Genomic DNA, 27,601 nt, shown 5'->3' with positions numbered 1-27,601 from the left:
TCTTTGTCTTGTAGAGCGAGATGGATTCAAACTGCTGACATTGTAGTTAGCAGCCTAACACATAGCCCACTACACTACCAGGGCTCCTTGAGAAACACTCTACAGATTTTAAAAAAAAAATTGTATTCTTCAAGTTTATAAATAATTTTTTTTTTCCTAATTTCATTGACCACAGAAATAAATCATCAAACTCTCATAACAAGGTTCAGCGGTGGTGGTGGTGTACCATGGAGTCGATTCCAACTCATAGTGACCCTGTATAGGGTTTCCGAGCCTGTAAATCATTACAGGAGCAGAAAGCCTCATCTTTCTTCTAAGGAACCAGTGGTAGTTTTGAACTGCTGACCATGAGATTAGCAGCCCAATTCTTAATCACTACGCTACCAGAGCTCCTTAGAACAAGGTATCTTACCATTTAATTAACATAAAAGAAGCATCAAGAAGGTCAATGAGTCAACAATACAGGGCAGACCTCCAACTTCAAACAGAACTGAAGGCATTTAGAGTTCCAGGAAACTACTACATTCTAGACCAGTCTAGGGCAAGAGGGCCATAAAAATCACACTGGTCAACTATGACCATCTTTTAAGGTAGTCCCCCAGCAGAGGAGTTAGGACCACTCAGAGGTACATGGTCAATATGAGGAAATTCAAATGCCTGCTCCTTAAATACTGTGGGATGATAATCAATTTTTCACCTCCACTGCACATTCAACAATGTACAACCACCCAGCACCACCACTATTGTTGTTGTTGTTATTGTTGTTGTTAAGTGCCGTTGAGTCTGTTCCGACCTATAGTGACTGTGTATAGGGTTTCTGAGGAGCAGCTGGTGAGCTTTAACTTCCGACTTTGCAGTCCAGTGCATTAACCCACAGGAGTCCACCACCAATATATGAAATGAAAATATCTTATAAAAACATTGGCCCTTTCTGAACTATTTCAGATCTGTGTTGATTTTGACTGCGATGTCAAAATGAATATAATGTGAGTCACATGTTACTTTAACTCTTCTAGTAGCCATATTTAAAAAGGAAAAAGGACTAGTAAAATTTATTTGTAATATTTAATCTAATATAGCCAAAACATTACCATTTTAACATGCAATCAGTATAAAAAACCCATGAAGCTATTTTCCATTTTTTTTGTGGGGGGAGTACTGTCTTTGAAATACAGCATATATTTTACAAGTGGTTAGTGGCCCACAATTCCAGATTACCCAAACCAAAATACACTGCCATCCAGCCACTTCCGACTCAAGCGACACTACAGAAGAGTAGAACTGCTTCTTAAGGATTTCTAAGGCTGCGTATTATAGGATAAGCACCAGAGTGCTAACTGCAAGGTCTGAAGTTCAAACCCACCAGCCACTCCTCGGAAACCCTATACAGGGTTGCTATGAGTCAGAACTGACTCCACAGCACTCAACAACAGCAAAAACAAATCTTTATGGGGCAGACGGCCTCATCTTTCTCCCATGGGGTGGCTGGTGGGTTTGAATCACCAACCTTTTAATTATCAGCCTGGCTTGTATCCTACTATACACCCAGGGCTCCTTTCAATCCCAGATCGTTGTTGTTAAGTACCACTGAGACGATTCTGACTCATAGTCACCCTGTATAGGGTCTCTGAGGCTGCAGTCTTTGCTGGAGCAGAGAGGCTGGTGGCTTCAAACTGCTGACCTCGTTGTTTGCAGTCTAGTACTTATCATACAGAGCCATAGTTATTCCCAATTCCAGATTATTGTGTTCTTAAGTGCTGTTGAGTCAGTTCAGACTCACAGAGGCCTATTTGTTTCTGAGGAGCAGCTGGTGGGTTTGAACTGTTAGCCTTGTGGTTGGCTAGCCAGTGCTGATCCTACAGCACCACACCAAGAGTCCAATTCCAGGTTGTATTTGTTGTTAAGTGCTGTCAAGTCAGTTCCGACTCATAGCAACCCTGTATGGGGTTTCCGAGGAGCAGCTGGTAGGTTTGAACTGCTAACCTTGTGGTTGCAATCCAGTGCTGATTCTACAGCACCACACTAGCTGACAGCAAATTATAGCCCACATGAACTAAGAATGTTTTCTGAATTTTAAAATGAGTGAAAATAAATCAAAAGAATATTTTTGTGGCACGTTAAAGTTATATAAAATTCAGATTTGAATTTTATAAGATTTGACTAATGTAAAATTTATATTTTTATTAGATCACAGCCACTCAACTTACATTTTGCCTATGGCTGCTTTCGTGCTGCAGTGGTAGAGTTATATAGTTAGGACAGGGAGACACTACCCATAAAGTCTAAATATTTACTATCTGGCCTTTTATACATAAAATTGCTATGGTCCCTATCCTAGAAGACCAGAGCATGGGGTTCAGATCCAACAATGATGTATGCAGTATGCGGAACTTGAGTCACAAAGGTATAAACATAGTACATCCCAGAATTTCTGTTACCTGAATGAGATGCAATCTCAAAAAGTATCACAAATCAAATGAAATAAAACTCATCTAGAACTCAAAGTAGCTGTTCAAATTATAAAATGATACTGAGATTCTATGCATTCACTCTTGTCTCATTTTCCTCTGTATTCACCAACAAAATAGTTGGTTCATAGTGTTTTTATGGATATATTTCCATCTGTGCTATTATAGAATTGTTGTTGTTAAGTGCCATTGAGTTGGTTCTGACTCAGAGACCCTGCATAGGGTTTCCAAGGGGTGACTGGTGGATTTGAACCACCAACCTGTGGTTAGCAGTCCCACTGCTGATTCTATAGCACCATGCCAGGACTCCTATTATATAGACTGGTAGCTGCAAAAAGAGGATTTACCAACATTAAACAGACTGCCTTTACCAATGCTGACCAAATGTAAAATAAAAAAAAATTAATAAACTGATGTTCAGTGAAAAAAAGGACTCCCTTGAGCATTATGCTCTTTTAAGATCCATATGTGATCAAACTGACAGCAGCAACTCAAACAAATAGATAGGAGCCTTACAGAGCGGTAAGTTTGTTAATAAGGGAGGAACGACTGGAAGAATGTAACCAGTGTCACTAAATTGTTATATGTTCTATTGTGTATTTTCTCAACAACTACAAAAAAAATTAAATTTAGGGAAAAAAAACAGGTGCAGCATATGCATGAATAGCAACCAAATCTCTTAATGGGCAGAGGAACTGGGCATGACTTAAAGATGGCAACTGACCACGTTGCTTTGAATATGTATCATTCTCCACACCCCTAGCAATATCCCACCTCCCAAATCAGGCTCATGAAAGGGCTCAGTACACCACTTCTAAGACGCCCATTCCAGGGCTTTGTCTGGTAGCTTTTCTTACTCCAGTTATTAGCCCAGAATATCCAAATTTTACAAATTCAGGTCTGTTCCAATTTCTCTGTGTCGCTTATTAGTGAATTGGTCCAAACCAGTCAAAACCCTGGATAAAAGACTATATACTAAGGGAAAAAGGGAGAAAAAATAGTCAACTCAAACTCATAGTGACCCCATCAGTAGAACTATGCTTCATAAGGTTTTCAACGGAAAAAAGAAAAAACAATATGGCTCCTTGGAAACCCTATACCGGGTCGCTCTGGTAGCTAGTGGTTACGAGGCGGGCTGCTAATCTCATGGTCAGCACTTCGAAGCTGCTAGCCATTCCAGGGGAGAAAGATGGGGCTTTCTGCTCCAGTAAAGATTTACAGCCTCAGAAACCCTGTACAGGGTCGCTATGAGACGGAACCGACTCCATGGCACATAACAAGGAATGATGATGAGTTGGAATCAACTTGACATAACTTAACAATAACAATATAGGGAATACCAGAATTTGACCTCCACTAGGATTTTCACTTTAACCTCTTTATAATTTTTCTAATCTATGTGTCTCTGCTAAGGAGCTCGGGTAGCGTAGTGGTTACGAATCGGGCTGCGAACTGCAAGGTCAGCAGTTCCAAACTACCAGCTGCTCCACGGGAGAACGATGAGGCGTTCTGCTCCCGTAAAGATTTACAGTCTCGGAAACCCTGTACAGGGTTGCTATGGGTCGGAACCGACTTGACGGTACTTAACAACAACAACAATGTGTCTCTGCTATTCATAATGTTTTCAGTGACTAAATATTCGGAAGTAGTTTGTCACTCTGTCTTCCTGCCCAGGATCGGGCAGTGTTTCATTCTGCTGTGCATAAGGTCGCTATGGGTCGGTACTGACTCGATGGCACCTAACAACAACAACCACATGTGAAAATTAAGAAAATTTTCCCATTCAAAATAAGTTGAGGAATTCTTACCATATTCTGAAACCTGAAATGACTGAAAATAGGTCTGGTCCTATTATAAGGGGAAAAAAAGAAAAAGAAATTAATTTTAATATGATTACTTTGCTTACTTACCTGTACAATAAGATTAGACGTTTATTTTTAAATTACATTTATAATGATCTAATAAACATAATAGAGTCCTGGTGTGGCACTGTGTGTTAATGCGTTGGACTGCAAAATCAGTTTGAATCTCAAGGTCAGCAGTTCAAGCTCACCAGTCACTCCTCGGAAACCTTATACAGGGTCGCTATTGGTCGGAATCAACTCAACGGCACTTAACAACAACAACAATAAACAAAACAGTTTATTTTAATTTGTGGAAGCTTATTTTCAGTCAACTGCAAAATGAAGCCTGAGAGATTTTATGAGTTTTTCTTGCCACCTCACTAAAAATATAAAAAGGTAACCTGTCTTTATAATTCAATGAACAGAAGCAGAGTCAAATGAGTGTTTGCAGAGACCCTCCAATATCTTTTCATTCCATTTTTCCAAAGATTTTCTGAAGCATCCTCATACAACATATTAGATGATGCCTATGGACTCCTGGTGTGGCACTAGAGGATCACTTGGCTGCTAACCACAAGGTTAGCCGTTTAAACCTATCAGCTGCTCCTTGGAAACCCTATATAGGATCGCTATGAGTCAGAACTGACTCGACAGCACTTAACAACAACAATAAATCATAATGACCCTCTATAGGGTTTCTGAGGATATAAGGTTTTCCAGAAGCAGAAAGTCTCCTCTTTCTCCCGTGTAGTGGCTGGTAGATTCAAACTTCTGATCTTGTAATTAGCAGCCCAACTCATAACCCACTACACTACCAGAGCTCCTTCTGAGAACAGCTGGTGGGTTTGAATTGGCTGCTGTAGAGCATTAAATTTGAAGCTTTCTTCTTACAAATGATTCCAGGCAGACAGAGTTTAATTCCATCTTGTACCTAAGTTTAAGTGTTCAGAAGCCAAGTTTTCTCAAGTGCCTTATGTGCCTCTGACAGCTGAACAGCCAGAGTGAGAAGCAGAGTGTATTTAAAAGTGGGTTTGGGGCTACTTCCCCCAGCTGGTCCTCACAGGAACTTTCTTGTTCTCCCCTCACAGCTTTCCATAGTTCCTGCATGCATATATGATGAATTATATGCTGTCAGCTGTAGTTGTGAGAAGGGATTCCTCTGTTCCCTGTGCCTACAAAAGGAAACTCATCACATGTCTATGATTTCCCTCACATGGGCAATCTATGTTTTCTTTGTCTTGTGTTTACTCCTGTTTAAGACTTCATAAAGCTTCTCTAATATCGTCCAGGAGTCCTAGTGTAGCACTGTAGGATAAACACTGAACTGCCGATCTCAAGATCAGCAGTTCAAACCAACTAGCTGCTCCTTGGAAACCCTATACAGGGTCACTATGAGTTGGAACCAACTTGAAGGCACACAACAACAACATTCTCCCAGAGTTGTGATGTGGTGCTATATGATAAGTAGTGGACTGCTAACCACAAGGTCAGTGGTCAAATCTACCAGCTGCATCTCAGAAACTCTATACAGGGTCACTCTGAGTCAGAACCAAATTGATGGCACTTAACAACAACAACAACATTGCCCTGGTGTGGCACTGTAGGATAAACACTGGACGGCTAAGAAGAAGTTTGGTGGTTCAAACCAACCAGCCACTCCTTGGAAATGCTATACAGGATCACTCTGAGTCAGAACCAACTTGACAGCATTTAACAACATCAACAATCTTCATATATTTGAAGATGGGGGTCTCTTTTCTGTCCTATAACATTATGATCTTGTGCTTACCAGTTCTTTGTTTATCCTACAGTGCCACACCAGGGCTCTTTTTTTTTAACAATAAGTTTTTATTGTTAATTAAGTGACAGTTTACATGGGAGAACATTAGCTTTACATACATCCTATCATATTTTGTTTCATTGCAGTGATTATGATCCCATCCATGCATCATCAAACAACCAAAGGGTACACCCCACAAACTTGCCCTCCGCCCATCAGCACACAGACCCTCTTCCTTCCTGAGTCCAGAGTCCCCAGCCACTCCATTTCTCCATGTCATCTTCTCTGCCTCCATCTCTGACATCACTGCTTCTCTAGATAGGTCCCGCACTCCACTCTTCTCCCTTGATGGCCCCAGTGACCTCTGCTCCTGGACAGCAAAGTCAACCACTCCCCTCCTTTTGTTACAAAACATCTACCTTTACATTTCCAACACTCACAGTCAGTCCTGATAGCAATTATTCAATATTGAACTACAAGAGTCTTATCCCCATCTCCTTTCATCAGCCCCATCCAGACAGGTTGGAAACCACTCAGTGGATATTCTACCTTCCCTTGCACCCTCTGGAACTAGGCTACCTCTTGAAAGCTTGTAAGACAGTCACTTCTTGCCCCCCCCCCCCCATTTTGGGTGATGATAGTGGTTATGTGCCATGGAGTCAATTCTGACTTACAGCCACCCTGTACAGGGTTTCTGATGCTGGTAGTTTCAAACTGCTGACCTTGAGGTTCGCAACTCAATTTGTAACCACTACACTACCAGAACTCCTTCCCATTTTGGGTAACCAGTGTCTAAGTTGCCCATCCCTGTTAACCCTGTATACCAAGGGGGTGGGAATGATTCTGTAAAGATTTGTTCCCTCTTTTGAGCTACTACATCCATAAGTATAGGTCGAGTTCATCAAATTGTAGCAGATTACTCCTTTTTTCCTCTTCTTTCTTCTTCTAGTCGACTTCTGATCATCCAGCCATTGAAGCCAGGGCAAGTGGGTACTATCTGCAAGTATGGGTGTTCTTGTGCATCTCCACTCACTTCATATCAGCTGGATGCTTCACTCTCCGCTCTAGTCCTCTCACACCAGAACTTTTATTGCTGTTGTTGTGGTTATGTGCTGTGGAGTCGGTTCCGACTCATAGCAACCCTGTACAGGGTTTCCAAGGCTATAAATCTGTACAGGAGCAGAAAGCTTTATCTTTCTCCCATGGAACAGCTGGTAGTTTCAAACTGCTGACTGCGAGGTTAGCAACCCGATTCATAATCACTATGCTACCAGAACTCCTTAGGACTCTATGTGTTGTTGTTTTTGTTGTTGTTAAGTGCCATCGAGTCGGGTCCGACCCATAGCGACCCTGTACAGGGTTTCCGAGGGTGTAAATCTTTACGGGAGTAGAAAGCCTCATCTTTCTCCCGCGGAGCGGCTGGTAGTTTCGAACTGCTGACCTTAAGGTTCGCAGCCCGATTTGTAACCACTACGCTACCAGAGCTCCTTGTGAAATGGTATAATATTTAAAAGATAAAATGTTGTTATGCAAATAAGTAAAAGGCAGCCTTTGTGTATTGGTTCCAGGCTATTCATCTCTTCACAGCAGACCCACTATCCAAAAAGCCCTGCCCCACAAAACTACACCCAAGATCTGCTAGTCACAGCTAAGATAAAACCCTGTAGTTATAAGGACCAGAAGGCTGCCCTTCAAAACTCTCTGTTGAGCAACATCACCTAAATACACACACCCTCTCTGCTTCCCCTCTCCTCCAGGGGCTTGCTCACCCTCCTCCTCTTCTAGGTGGTGGGCTCTTCCTCTGCTAGCCTCTGGAAAGTCTCCTTCTGTGAAACACTTCCTTCACTTGCAAAGCCTTGCCCAATAAATGCCTTATTCTACAACACTGCCATCGTGTGGCTGTAACTTTTTTCTTGATCAGCCCTGAATTCCTCAAACATAATGCCAAACCAGGTCATTAATTGCATTAAATGTAAATATAGATATGCATCACTTAATGTCCATGAAATGTTCATTGAAAACCGGATGCTACATTACTTGGAGGTTGTGCACACACCTTATTAAAACCTTTTGATAGCTCGCTTCTGGCTGCCGTCATTGTAGTGCTGCAATGATAGTGGAACCAGAGGAGACCAGAGGGGAGGGAGCATAGAGCCCTGCCCTGTCCTACCTGTTTTTCAGCTGCCAGAGCAGCCACAGCCTGTCCACAGAACAAAGCTGTGAGCCCCTGCCTGCCTCTTCTGCCTGTATCCCACCACAGTTCCAGTGCTAAAAGGGTCTTTAAAACCACTAGTCAGAAATAATAAACAAAAGGAGAGCTGCTTTCTCTTTTAAAACAATCTTATGGAACTACAGAGTTACGAGTATATGTGATAGGCCATTGTTCTGCTTACTGTCAGATTGGCTAAAAAAAAATCAAGAACCAATTATATATTGGTTGGTATAGAAACTTTAGCTATAAACTCACTATCTCCAAGATAAAAAATCTAAGCTCCCTAAAAAAACCATACTCAAGGTGCTCCATGGTTGGCTCCTGCCTGGCTTCCCCCAATCAGGACTGTGATGCTTCATCCACACTGAACTCATAGTTTCTTATACACGTGATGTAGTTGATCACCTCTTTGCCTCTCTTCAAGCCAGTATCTACTCTTAGTGTATCCTTCCCCTACCTGCCTTCACCCTGCTAAATCCTACTCATCCTTCTGGATTTAGTCTCCTGCAAGTAGTCTTTATTGCTTGCCTCCCCCCAAACTGGATTAGATGCCCCTTCTCTTCTACAATACCCTGTGTATAACTCAATCATTTTATTTAACACCGCATGTTGTAATCATCTGTGGTGGGCCTATCTCCTTTAAGAGACTATAAAATCCTTGGGGTCACAGCAGCTAGTTCATCATGCCTTCAGTGTTTGTTGAATGAATGTATAGACGAATGAACGGATACTTGTCCTCAGGTTGGTTCTTACAGTGCTCATTAGATTAGCCCAGTGATCATAAGGCATCTCTTGCATGACATTAAAATAACCTTCTCCCTCCTGACAAGGATCAGACTACCTAAAGAGGCACCTCCATCTGTCAACTTACAACAGCGAAGGCTTTAACTCTCTGCCCCTTACTTAGAAGGAATGTGAATGCCAAGGAGTGGACTAGGACAACTAGCATGGAAAACTGAAGAAAAGGCAGAACAAAAGTTCTTCTTTTCAATGTTATTTTAAGTTGTCTCAAAAAACTCAAAAAATTATTTTGTAACTTTGTGATAATATGTACTTTGTACCAGACAATGTCTTCCCAGGGTGTTTGTAAATAGTGAGATGCAAATCAAGAAATTGTTTTGTTGTCCAAGAACTTTGAAAAGCAGGAATGTTACCATTTTCAACATACTATCCATTAAACAATTTCAACTTAGAGTTCAGTTATTTCTATGAAATATTTATAACTTGTGTAATTAAGATAGCAGAAGATGCCAAACTATTTAAAATTTATAATAATTCAGAGAATTGATAGCAATTTATGCCATATACAACCACAAAAACACTGATACTGAATACTTTCATTCATCCAAACAAGAGTCAACAAACTTTTTCTGCAAAGGGTCGGACCATAAATATTTTTGCCTTGTGGGCCTTATGATCATGTCAAAACTCCTCAATTCACACTGCAGAGCAAATGCAGCTATGATAGGAACACAACTGTATCCCAATAAAACTTTATTTACAAAACAGGTGTGAAGCCAGACTTGGCCTTCAGGCCAGAGTTCACAGACCCCTCTAGCTGAACTAAACTAAACTTAACGTAGCATAACTAAAACATGGGGGTGGGAAGAACCCAATCCATTTTTTTACTACTGGCCTCGAGTAAAAAGTACGAGTTTCATTTACTAGCCAATTTTCCTTTAGTTACACAGGAACTTAATCTTCTTCAGAATGAGGTTTCATATTTATCCTAGTTCAAATATGGTTTGTGCAAATGTTTATTGTGCCAGCAACTGGAGAGAGGGGCTGACTTGAAATCTTAATATTTGGGCAACATGTTTTTCAAGCAAACATCATTTTAGCAAAGACGATTGTTGTTGTTAAGTGTCATCAATTCAGTTTCGAGTCACAGAGGCCCTGTAAAGGGTTTCTGAGGAGCAGCTGGTGGTATAATTCACCCACCTCTGCTAAATTCTTCTTTCCCCAATATTGTCACTGTTCCATGGGAAGGCAATCCCTGAGGAAACTTGTTTTAAAGCACATACGTTCACTCACTACTTCTATTACATAAAAAACATTCCTCAGTAAGATTTTCTGAACAAGTTCTGAGCAGAGATAGAAAAGAAGAACCAGTAACTATTCTCAGAAATCCCTATAATTTCTTTAATAGTCTTCTCTAGATTAATAGGTCAATGTGAGTACTCATATAATGGAAATTGGTCAAATGAAAGAGGTAAGAAGTATGCTATGACTAGAGTACAAATTGAATACATGTGAGTGACAAAAAAAACCATCTAGCTCAGGTACAAGATTTCCCCCTCTGTAACCATGAAGCTATCCAACTCTTGAGAAATGTTCTATTTTTAAAAAGACTTGGAGGAATATGACGCATTACATGACCATTAAAAAATACATCTTTTACAGTACAAGTTAGTTTTTTGCTTCTGAACTAAAAAGAAAATCCAGAAACAGAACTAGGAGCTAGCTGGATTATTTTTGTGCATTTATGTTCATTTATGATCATTTCCATTTCCCACTGACTCAGTGTCTGGATTTAATTTCTATTGAACGATTTAGAAAGTCACTGAATTTTTTAAATCTTCTGTGTCTGACTTGGCCATTACTCACTGCCAACAAGCCCTTAAAATGCTTACTACACACAAAGCCAAAACCAAACCAAACTTACCACTGTTTAGTTGATTCCTACTCAAAGAGACCCTTCTAGGAAAACAAACAACCAGAAAACAGTGCCATGGAGTCAATGCTGACTCACAGAGACCCTAGGTAGGGTTTCCAAGACTAAATCTTTAAAGGTACAAAAAGACTCATCTTTGTCGCTCAGAGCAGCTGATAGATTTCAACCATCAACCTTGAAAAGCTTACTTTCATAGGATCACCAGGGTTCCTTATAAAACTCAAACTCACTACCATCAAATTGAAATCCAGGGGATGTTCAAAGGGAACTATTTCAGACTGAGTGATGGCTGAGGCTTCAACACAACAGACACCAACTACATCCACATTTCAAAGCAAAGTGTAACACAACCAGGTCAGACTTGCAAAGGAGGTTTCCAAAGGTTGATTTTGTATATCTTAACCCTTCATCCACAAGAAGGGCATAATAAAATAGTCTGGATGAAAAAAGACTAGAAGAGAATTCTTATAGAAATCAAGTGGGAATTGCCTGCCCCTTACTTCAAAACTTAGGAAAAGGAGCTTCAGTGATATCATCCAGAGCTGGATATTTGTTCCTAAGGGCTCCCGGCCACCCAGGGATCCTCCAGGACAGGTACTTGAAATGCCTGAAAAATCTAAAGAACAAAATACCTAGGACTTGATAAGCTAGGTCGACAGCAGAGAAAAGAGTGTGCTGGTGTTAGGAGAGGCCTGTGCCCCTGAATTTCTCTGAACAAAGAACACGTAATTGATGTCACAAAATTATATATGTAAAAAGCTTTAAATTTATCAAATGTGTTATATATATGTTTACCACAATTTCTTTTCAATTCAATGTTTTGACAGTGGATCTGCATTCTTTTTATGATGTTGTTGAGTGATAAGAAAAAAATAATAAATATACATTTTTATATCTTATAGTTTCTGTGATACATCCATATACATTTTTGCTTTCTTTGGCCTGAGGAGTCTTATATGAAATGTATAACATTGACTGATGTTGAAAGTAAATTAAATAAAAGTTTGTTTTGTTGTTGTTGGGGTTTTTTGGGGAGGGGTTGCTGTACAAGGATCAAACTGACTTCCTTAGTAAAAAAGTACTAATTGGAAACTGTCTCTTTGAAAATAAATAATAAGCAAACAAAAATCACACAACCCTCTCTGTTCTTACTTGTTGCTGTTAAGTGCCATAAAGTTGGGTTCCGACCCATAGTGACCCTGTATAGGGTTTCTGAGGAGCAGCTGGTGAACTTGAACCCCAGGCTTCCCAGTTCAAGAGGACTTTGCAGTCCAGCACATTAACCAACAGTGCCACACTAGGATTCCTTGTTCTTACTAGAAGTAGTGGGGGGAAAGTTTAGTCATTAAAGGCACGCAAGATGACCACCTTTTGTGAGCGCCCATCTTAGGACTCCTGACATGGCATTGTTGGATCAGCACTGGATGGTGGACCACAAGGTTGGCAATTCAAACTCACCAGTTGCTCCTCGGAAACCCTATGCAGAGTCACTGTGAGTCAGAACCAACTCAACGGCACTTAACAACAACATCTTAGGCAAGGGAGGAGAAAAACAGCAATGTGGCTACAGTTTAGGATTGAGTGGGAAAACTACCTTCAAGGCAAAATCTAAAACCAAAAAACAAACTCCTTGTCATGGGGTCAATTTCAACTCATAGCAACACTATGTCAAATTCAAAACATAGCAACATAGAGTAGAACTGACGCATAGGGTTTCCAAGGCTGCATCTTCACAGAAGTAAACTGCCATATCTTTCTCCCATGGAGAAAATCGTTTCTTTGAACTGCCAGCCTTTCGGTTAGCAGCTAAGCATTTTATCACTGTGCCACCAGTGCTCCCTTAAGACAAAATAGGGATGTTTATATTTGATGTTTCAGAGGTTTTCTCCTTTCCCCACTCCATCCAGAAATTTCAATACTTATTTCAGTACCCAGCCATGATGTCCAGTGCTGCCAACACTGGTGAGAGTCCGCTGATTTATAATAATCCAAAATGCCCTCCCTGCCATTAAAAATTAAGCATCACATAGAACTATGCAGACACATTTTGCTGTTGAGTCATTTCTGAATATGCACAACAAAACAAAGCACTGATTGGTCCTACCCCAAACTCACAATTGTTATGTTTGAGCCCATTGGTGCTGCCATGGTGTCAATCTATCTCCTTAAAGGGTCTTCCTAATTTTCAAGGACCCTCAGTCCTTCATCAGAAACTGGTCCTTCAGACATGTCCAAAGTACAAGAGTTGAATTCTCATTATCTTCACTTCTAAGCAGCATTTTAGCTGTATTTCTTCCAAGACAGATTTATTTGTTCTTTGGAAAATCTAAGGTATGTTCAATATTCTTTGCCAACACCATAATTCAAATGCATCGATTCTTCTACAGTCCCTTCCTTATTCATTGTCCAACGTGTGCATGCACCTTGGCCCTCAAAGTGACAGCTTTGCAGTGGAACACTTTACAGAAGCCTTTTACAGCAGATTTTCCAATGCAACATGTCACATCATACCCATGTCAAATTCCTGTTGCTGATATTTTTTACTATAATAATGTAAAAGCAACTATTGGAGAAAACTGTAAAGAGTACACAGGAACTAAATTTGAGATTTCTTGTGAATAATTATTTCAAATTTTTGAAAGTGGTTTTATGTTGTTATTGTAGTTTTTAGGTAACTTTCTTAATCCTCAAATAGGGCCATATTGTGGCACTGTAGGATAAGCATTGAACTGCTACCCAAGGGGTTAGCAGTTCAAATCCACCAGCTGTACTTGGAAAGAATATACAGGGTTATTATGAGTTGGAATTTACTCAACCGCACACAACAAAACATGCCTTATAATCCCCAAGGTTGTACAGTCAGCTAGGTGACAACAAACTAATCCTTAATAATGTGCTAATGCTTATAAACACATTACCCTTGCCAGGTAACCTAGATGTTGTAAAACAAGTCTCCTTCACACAATTCCTTACTCCAAAGATCTGGCTGTTCTGGTCAGAATCTAAGACATCCTTATGAAGACGTAAGCCATGTGGCACCCTTAAATCACATTCTCTCTTAATGTATACAGTAAGCCCTGTTGACATATAAATGCAATCCAATAGCTGCTGCTGTTGTCGCTAGGGGTCCTTGGGTCAGTACCAACTCATAGTGACCCTATGCACAACAGAACGAAACACTGCCTGGTCCTGTGCCAATTTCACAATTGTTGCTACCCTTGAGCCAATTGCTGTTGCCACTGTGCCAATCCATCTAATTGGGGGTCTTCCCTTTTTTTTTCCAATTATCCACTTTACCAATATGATGTCCTTCTCCAGGGACTGTTCTCTCCTGAAAATATGTCCGAAGTATGAGAGATGAAGTCTGGCCATCCTGGCTTCCAAGGAGCATTCTGGTTGTACTTCTTCCAACACAAATTTGTTTGTTCTTTGGCGGTCCATGGTACTTTTAATGTTCTCCTCCAACACCATAACTCAAATGCATCAATTCTTCTATGGTCTTCCTTATTCACTGTCCAGCTTTCACATGAATATGAAGTTATTGAAAATACCATGGCTTGAGTCAGGCGCACCTTAGTCTTCAAACTGACATCTTTGCTCTTGAACATTTTAAAGAGGTATTTTGTAGCAGATTTACCCAAATGAAATGCATTTTTTGATTTCTTGACTGCTGTTTCCATTTATTATGATGTTATTTATTAGTCCAGTTGTGAGGATTTTTGTTTTCTTTACACTGAGGTAAAATTCATCCTGAAGGCTGTGGTCTTTGATCTTCATCAATAAATATTTTTAGTCCTCTTCGCTTTCAGCAAACAAAGTTGTATTATCTGCACTTCACAGGTTGTTAATGAGTCTTCCTCCAATCCTGATGTCACATTCTTCTTCATACAATCCAGCTTCTCAGAGTAGGTGTGCAGCATACAGATCGAATAAGTATGGTAGAAAGGATACAACACTGGCACACACCTTTCCTGATATAAAGTGTTCCAGAATACTCCATCTCCGTGATTACTCATTCTCCTCTTATCTGTCAGTTTGTCCCACTGTGGATGCTGTGATGCTGGAAGCTATGCCACCGGTATTTTGAATACCAGAAAGGTCACCCATGGTGGACAAGTTTCTGATTCAGACAGAGTAAAAAGAAAGAAAGCCAGACTATTTCTGATTGTCTAGCCACTGAAGGAGCTCTGGTAGCGTAGTGGTTATGAATCGGGCTGCGAACCTAAAGGTCAGCGGTTCGAAACTACCAGCTGCTCCGCGGGAGAAAGATGAGGCTTTCTACTCCCGTAAGGATTTACACCCTCGGAAACCCTATACAGGGTCGCTATGGGTCGGAACCGACTCGACGGCACGTAACAACAACAACAACAAGCCACTGAAAACCTTATGAATAGCAGGGAAACACTGTCAGCACTAGAATATTATATATTGAAACACGATAACTAGCACCAAAATATTGTCATATTTCCATAATATGAACCCCTAAGGCTGGAAGACATTCAAAATACAAGTGGGGAAAAGCTACCTCCTCAAAGTAGAGTTTTGATGATCATGATTATATGAACGGAGTAAGCTTTCAGGACCTTCATTTGCTAACGGGGCAGAACTCAAAATAAGAGAAACATCTGCAAATATCCATTAATAATTGGAAAACTGGAAGTCATGAAAAATGAAATGGAACAAATACCATCGATACCCTCAGCATTAGTGGTGGTGGTGGACTGGGTAGAACCATGCTAATAGGATGTTTGGAACTCTAACGTGGGGATTGGTCAATTTTGCCATCCCACTGGGTTTAAAATGAACCATCTCAGAAGCAGGAATGGGGATCTCATTAGCATCAAGAAAGAAGAGCCTTTGGACCCCAAGACCCCTGCTGTGACACCAGAGGAGTGGCAGAGAAACAGCAATAGCAGAATCAAGAGTACAAGACAGCTCAGCTCAGTTGGCGTCCCAGCACACAAAGGAAGAAAGTGTGTAAGGGCAGAAGGCTCACTTGCAGAGTGCGGTATTTCCAGGCTTTTAATCAGAGAAGCTAAGTTTACTAAGCCCTGGAGCTAAAGCTGAGGCTTGTTGGGGAGAAGAGCACCCCATAAGCAGTTACTAAAAGAGCTTTGTAACATTACGCAGGCAGGGGAAAAGCCAAGAGGGCATGTGGCTGAGAGGCCAAGGACAAGAGAGGGGTAAGTCTTGCAGGTCTGACTAAGAAGCGTGCTCCTGACCCAAGAACTGCAGCCCTGAGCATTTCTGACCCTGTAGTGTAACCTGTTAACTTCCCTAATCTACCCGATAATCATGAATATTGTCCATGAGTTCTGTGTGGCCCTGCAATCAATTATTGAACCCAGCAGAGAAGCAGAGGGTTTGGGGAAGGGTATGACTGGTGTCAGATTTGGTAAAGAAGGTTAGAAGAGGAGGAATGTCTGACCTCAGTCTCATAGGAATCGACCTTGGGCTACCCTGTTATGAAGTCAGAGGAGGTCAAATACTAGCCCTATGCCATCTTTACAATAATCAAGACAAGTCTAGGAGAAATTGTTCATTCACTTCCTTTACTCATGAATGGGTTCCTACAACAGGTCAGATACTCTATGCGCACTAGGCAAAAAAAACTACAAAAAATAATAAAGCTCCAGTCTTCCAGGAGCTCACCACCCAATAAATGAGGCAGTCATATTTTTTTAAACTACACTGATCAGTAAGTGCTGTGGTAGAGGTGTGTATAGGGTCTCATGAAGGAAAGGCAAATAAAGTTCTGAAATCTACCAGTTGGCCCTCTATGGAATTAAAGTTCAAAAAAGCTATTCCTCCTTTTTTTCTCTCACTGCACATGGAATTCAGACTTTGGGGTCTTTTACAGAAAAAAAAAAAAAAAATCTTCTTTTAAACAGAGGCTGACAAAAGTGGTTTGGAAGTCTCATCCACATTCCAGAGAGGATACCACTGTTTTCTGACCTGTCACAGCTTGCTCCATGCTTTCTGTTAAGCTGTCATCACAAACGAGGGGGAGTGCTTACCAGATGCTACTTGTAGAACACTTCAGGGACAAGAACTGTCCAAACAAAGATGCGCTCTTTTGCAAAGGACAAACAGCTCCAGACAAACCTGACAGCAGAAGCAAGCTGGCCCAGGAAACTGCTGGGCAGCAAGACAAGAAAAGATAAAGCTTATTCTACAAGACTATAAAAAGCAGTGCGGTGTTGGCAATCCTTACCTAACCTTTCTCCTTTCTAGAATAACTAACTTAAGAGAAAGTAGATGTAACTATTATAAACAAATGAACAATTCAGTGCAGATTGCTTCTGAATTACATAATAATATACAGGCCACAATAGCTTATACAGAGCCCCCTCTACCCCCCAAAAAAATAGGAATTTCCAACTTGAGAATGTTGAACTCTCTATATTCAATTTCTTGTCCTCCAACCCCAAACACAGGCTCAAGACTGAGACAAGGACTGAGAATCTGCAGTCTGTTAGATCTAGACCAGACACAGAGATCATCTAATTCGGTTCCTCCCAATCTGGTTGTAAATCTGAATCACCAGAGATACTGCTGTAAAAATATAGATTGGCCCCAAAATTCTGAGGTAGTAATTCCAGCATGGGGCCAGAAAGTTCTAATAAGTTAGTCAGCTAAAGAGAAGTCAGCAGCCCAAGGAGTTCAAAGAATAAGTCAGGTGGCTTCTCTCAGTCCTGTGCCTTCTCCAGTGCCCAACACGGCCTCTCAATAGAACAAATCAAAGTTAAAGCTGCCTAATGGTGGGCATATATCATTACATCCCAAAATGTAGTCCAAAAACCAAACAGAATATCTTACAATGTTTATTTTAAAACACAAATCTCTAGGTCCCCTGCTAGAATTACTCAATCTCTCAGGATTGTGCATCTTTCAGAAGCACAGATTCTTAGGCACGCTAATGTTTGAGAACCACTGGTATGTGGTAGCAGCCAGAATTTCAGGGGACTATTGTGGGAAACTGAGCTATATGAGCAGCTCCCTAGAGAAGAGAAGCCTCCATCTGACAGGAAAGAGGACACAGAGCTGTGATTACTGAGCAAACAGGAAGCTCCTGGTGAATGAGAATCTTCTTTGGGTTCTCAGGAGAACAGTGCTTGGGTCTCCCAGTAGTTTGGGCCGCTGGGTCATAGGCTGTTCCCAGTGGCCTGGGCCGCTGGGTCATAAGCTGCAGGAAGAGAACCAGTGTGGTCAGATCGCTCCTGGTTAGCAGAAGCCCGCTTCTCAGATCCCAACGTTACCCTTTCTTTAAAGGACTTCTAAAACTGTCTTCCAGTAACCTGGAACACAATTTAAAACTAACAGGTACAAAAAGCATTTGCCACAGTTTGGGAGAGCTCATTAATGCCAGTAAAGAGATAGATATCTTAAGCTCCTAGAGAAGTACTGTAAAATAAAATAAAAATTTTTAACATTTTTTTAAATGAAAATACAAACAACGTTTCATTAAAACTCAAGCTATCTTCTCAAGGTTTATTTGTAAGGTGGTGATCAAATCGAAGGACATTTCTCCTACTTAACCTATAATGTACGTGAAGTACAACCACACTTTTGTGAAGAGATGTTACACCTAAAAATAAACCTCTTCCCTGTTAGGAAAGGGCTTGGTGCTCCAGGAAGTTAAGAAAGAAAGGACTGAAAAGAAATGGGCCAAGTGTAGGAGACATAGAACAGATGGGGGTTCATCTCAGGAGAAGTACAATCCTCAAAGCAACAAAGAACTTATGCAGGTACACAGTATATGCATAAGGAAAACAGAAAACATCTTTAAGTCACAGTTCTTACTATATCTTACTAATTTTAACAGGTTTAGTAAGCATGAAGGACTGCTTTGCAGTCTAATTAAATTGTTGTTGCTACGTGTCATCGGGTCAATTTCAATTCATAGTGACTCTGTATAAGGTTTATGATACTTTAACTTTCCCTCAACTTTCTCCTGTGGAGTTGCTGGTGTACTCAAACCACTGACTTTGTAGTTCATGATCCAGTGCTTTATTGTACAGAGCCACTGCTCTTCCGTAATTAAACTAGCATTGGAAAAAATATATAAGTCTATATATAGGGAGAACTTACTATGTCTCATTACTAGACACTGCACAATGAAGGAGGTAAGAAAAATAGAGAAATTCTACTGGTGGTGGTGGTAGTAGTGTGTCAGGGCATTGGTTCCAACTCATAGCAACCATGTATAAGGTTTCTGAAGCTGTAAAGCTTTATGGAAGCAGAAAGCCTCATCTTTACTCCATGAAATAGCTGGTAGTCTCGAACTGCTGACCTTAAGGTTAGCAGCCCAATTTGTAACCACTATGCTACTAGAGCTCCTTGAAAAATATTACTAGCTCAAAATAATTACTCATAATTTATCATTAAAAATCCTGAAGGAGAAAAGCAATACCTGAAGTTCAAAAGCAACTTAAGTAATCTAATAAGGAGCTCTGGTAATGTAGTGGTTACAAATCGGGCTGCTAATCTCCTGGTCAGCAGTTCAAAACTACCAGCTGTTCAGTGGGAGAAAGATGAGGCTTTCTGCTCCCATAAAGATTTACAGCCTCGGAAACCCTGTACAGGGTCACTATGAGTTGGAACCGACTCTACGGCAGATAACAACAACAGAAAGGATAATAAATAACTCATTTATTTTTATTCTACAAACAAACATATTAGAGATGGAGAAATGGCCAGGAGCCCAGTTAGTGTAATCTAAAGAATTACTTTCCCTGACTCGATGGGAGAGTTGACCAAGGAATGCCACTTTCTGATCATCCGCAAAGTCACTACAAATCGAAGCACTGATAAGTCTAGTCTTTTTAAATACATTACCTTTCAATAATACCAAGATTTTCCATATTCTTCCTAGAGAAAAACTGGTATTTCAGAGCACTCTTCTGAGAGTAAATGTTGACCCTCCCTGAGTTTTACACAGAATTGTTACTACCCTACAAAAATTAAACAGTCTACAGTAGTAGACAACTTGAAGAACAAATCTATTCCCCTCACAGTTGGTTTTTGCTCTGCTGAAAGCACAGCAGTCTAATCATAAACAATATTTGTTCTTTTAATGCTGTGCAGGAGTCAAGAGAAAACAAAATCCAGAGTTGGTCCATGGATCTCCCTTACAGCATTTCTTTGATTTTACTGACATCTGGTGGCCATTCAATGACTCATTCTTTTATAAAAATGGCGTCTTTTTTTTTTTAGATATATGCCTCAAATTGTTGTTGTTGTTGTTGTTAAGTGCCGTCGAGTCGGTTCCGACCCATAGCGACCCTGAAATAGACATTAGAAAACAGTCAATTTGGACCCATAGCCACTCTATAGGGCAGAGTAGAGCTGCTCCTTAGGATTTTTGAGACTGTAAATCTTTACAGAAATAAACAGCCTCATCTTTCTCCCTCAGAGCGGCCATAGGTTTGGACCACTGACTTAGGAATTAGCAGCCCAATACTTAATCCACTGAGCCACCAGGGCTCCTTAAATTAATATTTTTTTCACCAATAATAACTGGTCAATATGTTTGTCTTCTAGAGGATAAAGAAGTCTTATAGAATGTGGCAAAGGGTAAAATTATATTTAGTTCCAGACAAATGACTAATTATATTGGATTCATACATTTATTTCATAAATATTTGCAAAGCATTGTGATAGGTCCTGAGGATACAGGTGTGAACAACTCAAATCTGTCCCCGTAGTTTCCATCACAAATACTCCAGTCTTTTGGGGATGACCCAAAGTGACATGAATTAATCAAGAGCTGTGAAGAATAAAAGCCATTACGCCCTTTTAGAGGAGGCCTGAAAGGCAAGAATAATCAGCTGAAATAAGAGTAAGTGTAAACACATTCTAGACATGTTGGAAAGTTCTAAAGTGGTGTGTTTGAAACACTGAAAGGATATAATATGTCTACAGCATAAAGTTCAAGGGTAAGAGTGGCACCTCAATTTTCTTAACCATGTTATTTTTTTTTCCCTACTAAAGCAATATGAGTCTAGTCAAATTCACAAATCACCACATGAGAAACTCAAATTTCAATGTCACATCTTCTACAAGACTTTCTCACTAGTCTATCACCCTCTCTCCTCTGGTACCACCACCACCATCCCACCTCCCATTAAACAATCTATCAAAGTTTGTCACCAGTCAAAACCTCCTTTGCTGGCTCATCTAGAAACTAAGTACAATAAAACTCATGTTATATGATTCTTGGAAATGCAAATAAAAAGGTCATATATCAATACTTTTACCTTACCTGGTGTCTTATGCTAACAAATGGTTATTGTTTCTAATACAGTGGTTGTCAACCAGAAGAGTAAGGTATTTTCCCCAGAGGATATTTGGCAATGTGTAGAGATATTTTTGGATGTCACAATTAGGGTAGAGGGATGGACGCTACTGGCGTCACTGGGTAGAAGCCAGAGATGCTACTAAACATCCTGCAATGCACAGGACAGCCCCCTACAACAAAAAATTACCCGATCTAAAATACTGTTAATGAGAGCCTGTTTTAATAGAACTCTTTCTTACAGCTTTTGTTGTTGTAAAGTGCCCTTGAGTCAGTTCCAACTCATAGTGGCCCAATATAGGGTTTCCAAGGAGCAGATTGTGAATTTGAACCGCCAACCTTGTGGTTCAAATCGACCTTGTGGTCCTGCGCTTATCCTACAGGGCCACACCAGAACTCCTGAGTTGTGAATTATACTCATCTTAATAAATTTCGAAGAAAATGAGATGTACAGACGAAAGCCTGAGGCAAAAAGAGAAATATAGCATTTTAATGCCCTTCCTATTAGATCTGAGAGTTTCATGAACTGGCAATAAATAAAGGCAGTAGGTAGAGGAGATAGAAGATTTGGGAAATAGAATTTAAAGTCACTGTTTATTAAAACAAAGATAATTAAAGTATGGTATTCCAATTATTCAGCAAGTTTCATTATTCTGAGACATCCAATTTGTCAATAAGAACTATGTATTCATTACTTAGTTTTAAAGTACTCACTGAAGGCAATACGTTCATATAAAAAATTTTATTTTATTAATTTTATACTAAAATGTCAAAATGGATTAGCCTTCAAACATTAAACTATAGAAATAAACAATTATTAAAACTCTAATATGTTATAATGAAGATTACCCCTATAGTAAATTTAAAAATAAACCACTGAAATTATTTAGATGCTCATTTTTTCTGTTCTTTAAGTAGAGGACTACAAACATTTCCTCACTTGAATTATTGAAATTACTTTAATACTATCCAGAAATAGAAATCGATACTCACATTCACTTGAACTTGAATGGACCAGTCACCAAATATTGGATGGGAAGACAACTGAAAAGTTTTAGAAACAACTCCAAGATTATTCTGTTCTGACAGCCACTGTTGGATCAAATTGGATTTGGGGTCCTAAAATGAAAACCATACATATCAATTATACAAAGGCTGTCCACATACATATATATTCTATCCAGTTATAACTGATGCTTTACAGCACTTTCAGGTTCCAGGTTTGTCTAAAATCTTCCCCAAAATATGGCATAAAGTTTTTGGAAAATACTGGTTTTATAATACTACTAAAGAAGACAAATCAAAATTTCTTATTTTCTCATATTTCTCTTGGCAACATTCTGATTTTGCTCCACCTTATAATTCCTGGCACCATATTTGTGATTACATGAAATATCTGTATCATTGCTGTTTTGAGAAGAAATTCCCATTGTAATGATAAGGATATTGTTCTTGTTAAGTGCTGTGAAATTAGTTCCAACTCATAGCAACCCTTTATAGGGTTTCTAAGGAGTGGCTGGTGAGTTTGAACAGCTGACCTGTGATTAGCAGTTCAGTGCGTATCCTAAAGCACCACACCAAGACTCCTATAATGACAATGTTGTTTGTTGTTGTTAAGTGCCATCGAGTTGAGTCGGATAATGATAATAGGCCCATTTATTAAAGAACACACTATGATTCTGGCACACGGCATTATCTCTGATCACTACAGTTCTCCTTCAGTGTATGATTATTCTCCTGTTAGAGCTGAGAAAACTGAGGTGTGTTAAAGTTACATGAACACTCAATAACTAAGTGACTGACATTGCCCAGCATTACAGCACCAATAGTAGACAAAACTCAGGAAGCACACCATGTTTGTCTTTTAGCTCAACACAAGTATATCAGAAAGATGTTGAGCCATCACAAAAAAAATAATATTTCAATCATCCCATAACCTCCCTCAGAATCCTAGCATGGCGCTATAAGATAAGCTCTGGACAACTAACCACAAGGTCAGCGGTTCAAACTCACCAGCCTCTCCTCGGAAAGCCTATACAGTGTCGCTATAAGTCAGAACCAATGTGAGCGCACTTAACATCAATAACCAAGTCTCCCAGACAATAATCCCTTCATGCAACCATCATAGAAACCAGACCAGCAGTTGCCTCACATTCTTCTCTCCCACTCCAGCCCTGCCAACACTCTCTTTAATAGCTCGCCAGTTGGTCTCCTTATTTCCATCCTCACAGCCACCAGCTCTTCTTTCTGAACTGTTGTAAGTCATCTCCCTCTTCCAGTGTGGCCCTCTCTGATACATCATCCTCGCTGCTGGCAGTGTTAGCCTCCTAAGACACAAATCTGAGTAGATTTCTCTGCAAGGAGTACTTCTGCCACTCTCTGAAGTCCTGGATTTTGTGTGAGGTGTCCTCTCAGCAAGTAGATTCAGAGGAGTTAGTTCACTTAAACAAGGTGGTTCCCTCACCTGGCCAGGCCTGCGGTTTTGGGTTTGCCATTGCTGCTCCAGGCCAGAATGGTTAGGACACACTCACAGGATATAAACACAGGCCAATGACACCCTCTCCCCACACATGACTGCTCATCTCTACCAGGAGCAATTTTATAAAGAAGAGAGGTCAGAGTAAACACCAGTCATGCGGTCTGCCATCACAATGTTCGAAGCACTTATTCCGTAGTGCTCAACTGGAGTGGCTGGAAGAGGCCAGGATTAGGACAGAGGCAGATCATGTTTTCTACTTCTCAAAGGCCTCTGAAACCCCTTTCTTTCCTTAAAAGGCCAGTTAGTGGTGCCTTTTCATTCCTAATGACAGCCTCATGAAACAACAAACATCCCTGAATATAAAGGTCAGAGTCTTAGTTGGCTTTGTAACTCTCAGATACATTTCTTCATATGGGTCTGCAGGTGGCGCTGCACTCACACGTACAACTTTCTCCCAGTCAGGGGCATTTCTTAGATTGTCTTAACTTTTTTCTGGGCAGTCTGACAAGAAACCAATTATTCCATGCTGAAAGATATAGAAAGCATTACAGTCTGGTGAACTGTTTCACATGAAGAAGTATTAGACATGTGGGGCAAGCTGACCTCTTACAAGAGACCTTAAGGGAAAAGGGTAGCCGCAAACCTGAGTTCACATGCAAGCCTCATTGCCTAGAGGCAAAGAGGGGAGTATGGCTGACACTCATCCATTGTTCCCATGCACTTTGGGTTCCTGGCCAAGAGGGAGGTTCTCTCTGAGTACATCAGGGAAAGCTGATTAGGGCAAACTAACCCCTAAACTGGAGAGAAGAGCCAAAGAATCTACAAATCTAAGGAAAGGTTTCAAAGATAGAAACTTAAGCAGAGCAGAAAAGCAAAACTAAAGAATGCACAGAGTCAGCAGAGTTGTTGTAAATTGCCAGGTTAATGCTCAGAAACAGCAATTTATGTAGTGAGGACTCTTATTTGCCTGGAGGTAGAAAGAGGCAGATTGAATGTAAAAGACTAGATGTTTACTGCTAAATCCTGTTTTATGCATTTTGGTTTACAGTAAGTGCTCAATATATGTGGGTAAAAGATGAACTGCTCAAAAAAGTATCATAAATTTAGAAATTCTATTCACTGCGTAAACATAACAAATGCAGAAAATCACAGAGCTTCAAACTTTGAAATAATACTAGTTCAATTCAAGAAATATGCATTGAGTACCATGCTGAACAATGTATTGTTTACTTCAAACACAACTATCTACAGTTATATGTGTATAAGTTGGTTTGCTTGGTTTTCTTCTTAATTTATACCAACAATCTAAAAATCATAGGAAGATAACAGAATTTACATAAAATGCCTGAATTTACCTTCTATACTCTATTATTCATCAGAACATTTAGAGTGACTGATTTTCTCTGGACTGAGGGCATTACCAGGACATGGGATTTTGGTTTTAAATTTTATTTTTTAAAAAGAATCTCAGGCAAATTAGGATGAGTTAGCCACCCATGTCTAGAATTGCCTTCAGTTTAAAGGTAGAAAACCAAGCTCAGCTAGATGTCAATTGTGTTCAGCTTAATTCTCAAAGGAAGGCTCTCAGTCTGCTTCCCATACTGCCTCCAGATTATAGGAATATTGACGCAACAGAGGCCAACTGGCTACCTGTCAAAGGAGTTCCTATAATAAGAATAGTAGCTAATGATTGAGGAGCATGTGTCAAGAATGTACTCTTCTTGAATTATCTTGCTTAACCCTCACAATAACTTTGTGACATGTTATTATTAACACATGGCTTCAGAGAAGGAAACTGAAGCTCAGGGAGATCTGTTCTCAGAACACACTGACGAGTTATTATTAAAATGTTAAGTCAGATCACGTCATGCCTCTCTAAATTCTCCACTGACTTTTCATTTCACTTAGAGTAAAATGCAAAGTCCTTTTTATGACCTACCAGACCTTGTATAGATCACCCTCAAATCACTCTTTGAGCATCTATGATTTGTCCCCTCACTCCCTGGACTTCAGTGCACTGGCCAACTCATGGTTCCTCAAGGCACCAAACAGGTCCCACCTCAGAGCCTTTGCACATGCTGGTCTCTCTGACTGTATCGGCTCATTCCTGTATTTCCTTTAGGTCTCTGATCAAATAGGTCTTCTCTGACAACTTTATAAAAAATAACAAGCACAGGAATCTCCAATCGTGCAGAAAAGACTTTGCAGAAACTTGAACAGTTTGAACCATGTCAAAAAATGTCTGACTGTCCAAACTGTATTAGGAAAGCAATGAATGACCTGCAGAAGAATGTTTTGCCTGGCAAGAATGACCTTCTGTAGATGAAGGAAAACAACAGGAACTGGAAGCCATTCCCAAGTCTCTCCTGTGCTGGACTTCACCACAGCTCAAGAAGGAAAGCCCAGTGGAGGAAGAGGAGGCCCAGGCAATGGCAGGGGTATGAGGGTTTGCTAATAGGTCCAGTTGAAGGAGCAACCAGGCTAGATCATAGCCCCAGACTTTGAGTCGAGGATGAAGGCAAGGAATTTGATGAGTGGGAAGACAACTACCACTATTCAGAAGAGGAGCAGCTCTGTGGTGTCAGCTACAGAGGATCAGCAGCACTTGAAGAAGGCAAGGAGATGTTTCTGAGAAAAGTCAGAGCAAAAGAAAGAGACCTAGATGGCAGTTTCCAATACATCACAAGAAGACCCCTTTTCATCCGTTTGTTTTGATCTAAGAACTTTTTTCATTTATGGTTGTCAATTATCTGACTGAACTCAGCCATGGTGAGATTATTGGTGGTAGGTTAATGCTGTTAAAAAAAGAGGACACTATTTAAGGAGAGACCTAACATTCCATTATTTGGGTGATTCATTTGAAACAGTTCTGTGCCAATGAAAAATTTAGTCTTTAAATACATGTTTTGCAGAATAGAATAGGGCAATGACGGCATAGTTCAATTGTGACAAGGGAAAAGAATTATTAAGAGAGAAAAAGAAATCTTAAGGTTGTTAAAACCAGTTTTCAAAAATGTCCTGAAGAACACCTATGATTTTGGCTTTGTTATTGATTCAGATTACTCTCCTTGCATTGGGAAAAATATCTTTCCTGTCCACAGCACTGTAAAGGATGATTTTGTACAAACAAAATCCAATCAAGATAAACTGTTGATAAGCATCCACTGATATTAACTATATGATAGAAAAAAAAATTACCAAAATGCCTAATTTAGGACATAAGATGTCCTTAAATTATTAGAAAACCTATTGAGAAATCTTTGAAAATTCTGACAGTGTATCTGTTCAAGTAAGTTATCAAAGACTAAATTATTAGTGTAACATAAAGTGAGTTTCCTTCATATCCTAAAACAATGAGAAAACCAAAAATAAATCTATATCACATTATTATGTCTTTAAACTGTGTCTCCAAGAACCTCTTAAATTTTGTTTATATCTTATACATCTATCTTAATAATTTATAAAGCTATTGTGATCTATAATTCAAGAAAATCCATATTGTATCCATTTGGAAAAGTCAAAATTTTTAAGATATCCATATATAGAGAGATATAGAGATATATATGCAAGTATAAAGAAAACAACTTCAACATCATTATACAGTAGAGAAATGTTCTGCTTTGCTCATTCTCTGTTTTTCACTTAATTTGACAGGTGAAAGAAAGGAAATAATTTATAATACCTTTATACCATGGAGAAATCAAGAGCCAATGATACTGAAGGAGGAAGTCCAAGGTTCATTGAAGGAATTGGCAAAAAATAAGACACCAGGAATTGATGGAATAAAAATTGAAATCTTTCAAGAAAGTGAGGTGGCACAGGAGGCACTCACTCATCTCTATCAAGA

The 27,601-nt window shown here is 39.9% G+C and overlaps 1 protein-coding gene across 1 annotated transcript in view; it reads right to left on the bottom strand.

Annotated features, from left to right (window-relative positions):
- CD109 (CD109 molecule) overlaps nucleotides 1–27,601 on the bottom strand; it is a 148,985-nt gene that overhangs the window by 82,050 nt on the left and 39,334 nt on the right. Inside the window, exons 5-6 of the mRNA XM_006835791.1 lie at nucleotides 22,269–22,394; nucleotides 4,277–4,316 (exon numbers count right to left, since the gene is read on the bottom strand). Of these exons, the coding sequence (XP_006835854.1) occupies nucleotides 4,277–4,316; nucleotides 22,269–22,394 (166 nt within the window). The remainder of the gene's footprint in view (nucleotides 1–4,276; nucleotides 4,317–22,268; nucleotides 22,395–27,601) is intronic.

This window comes from Chrysochloris asiatica, unplaced genomic scaffold (assembly GCF_000296735.1).
Source record: "Chrysochloris asiatica unplaced genomic scaffold, ChrAsi1.0 scaffold00019, whole genome shotgun sequence".
NCBI lineage: Eukaryota > Metazoa > Chordata > Mammalia > Afrosoricida > Chrysochloridae > Chrysochloris > Chrysochloris asiatica.
The sequence above is the reverse complement of the archived record's forward strand: the minus strand, read 5'-3'. Positions and strand labels throughout refer to the sequence as shown.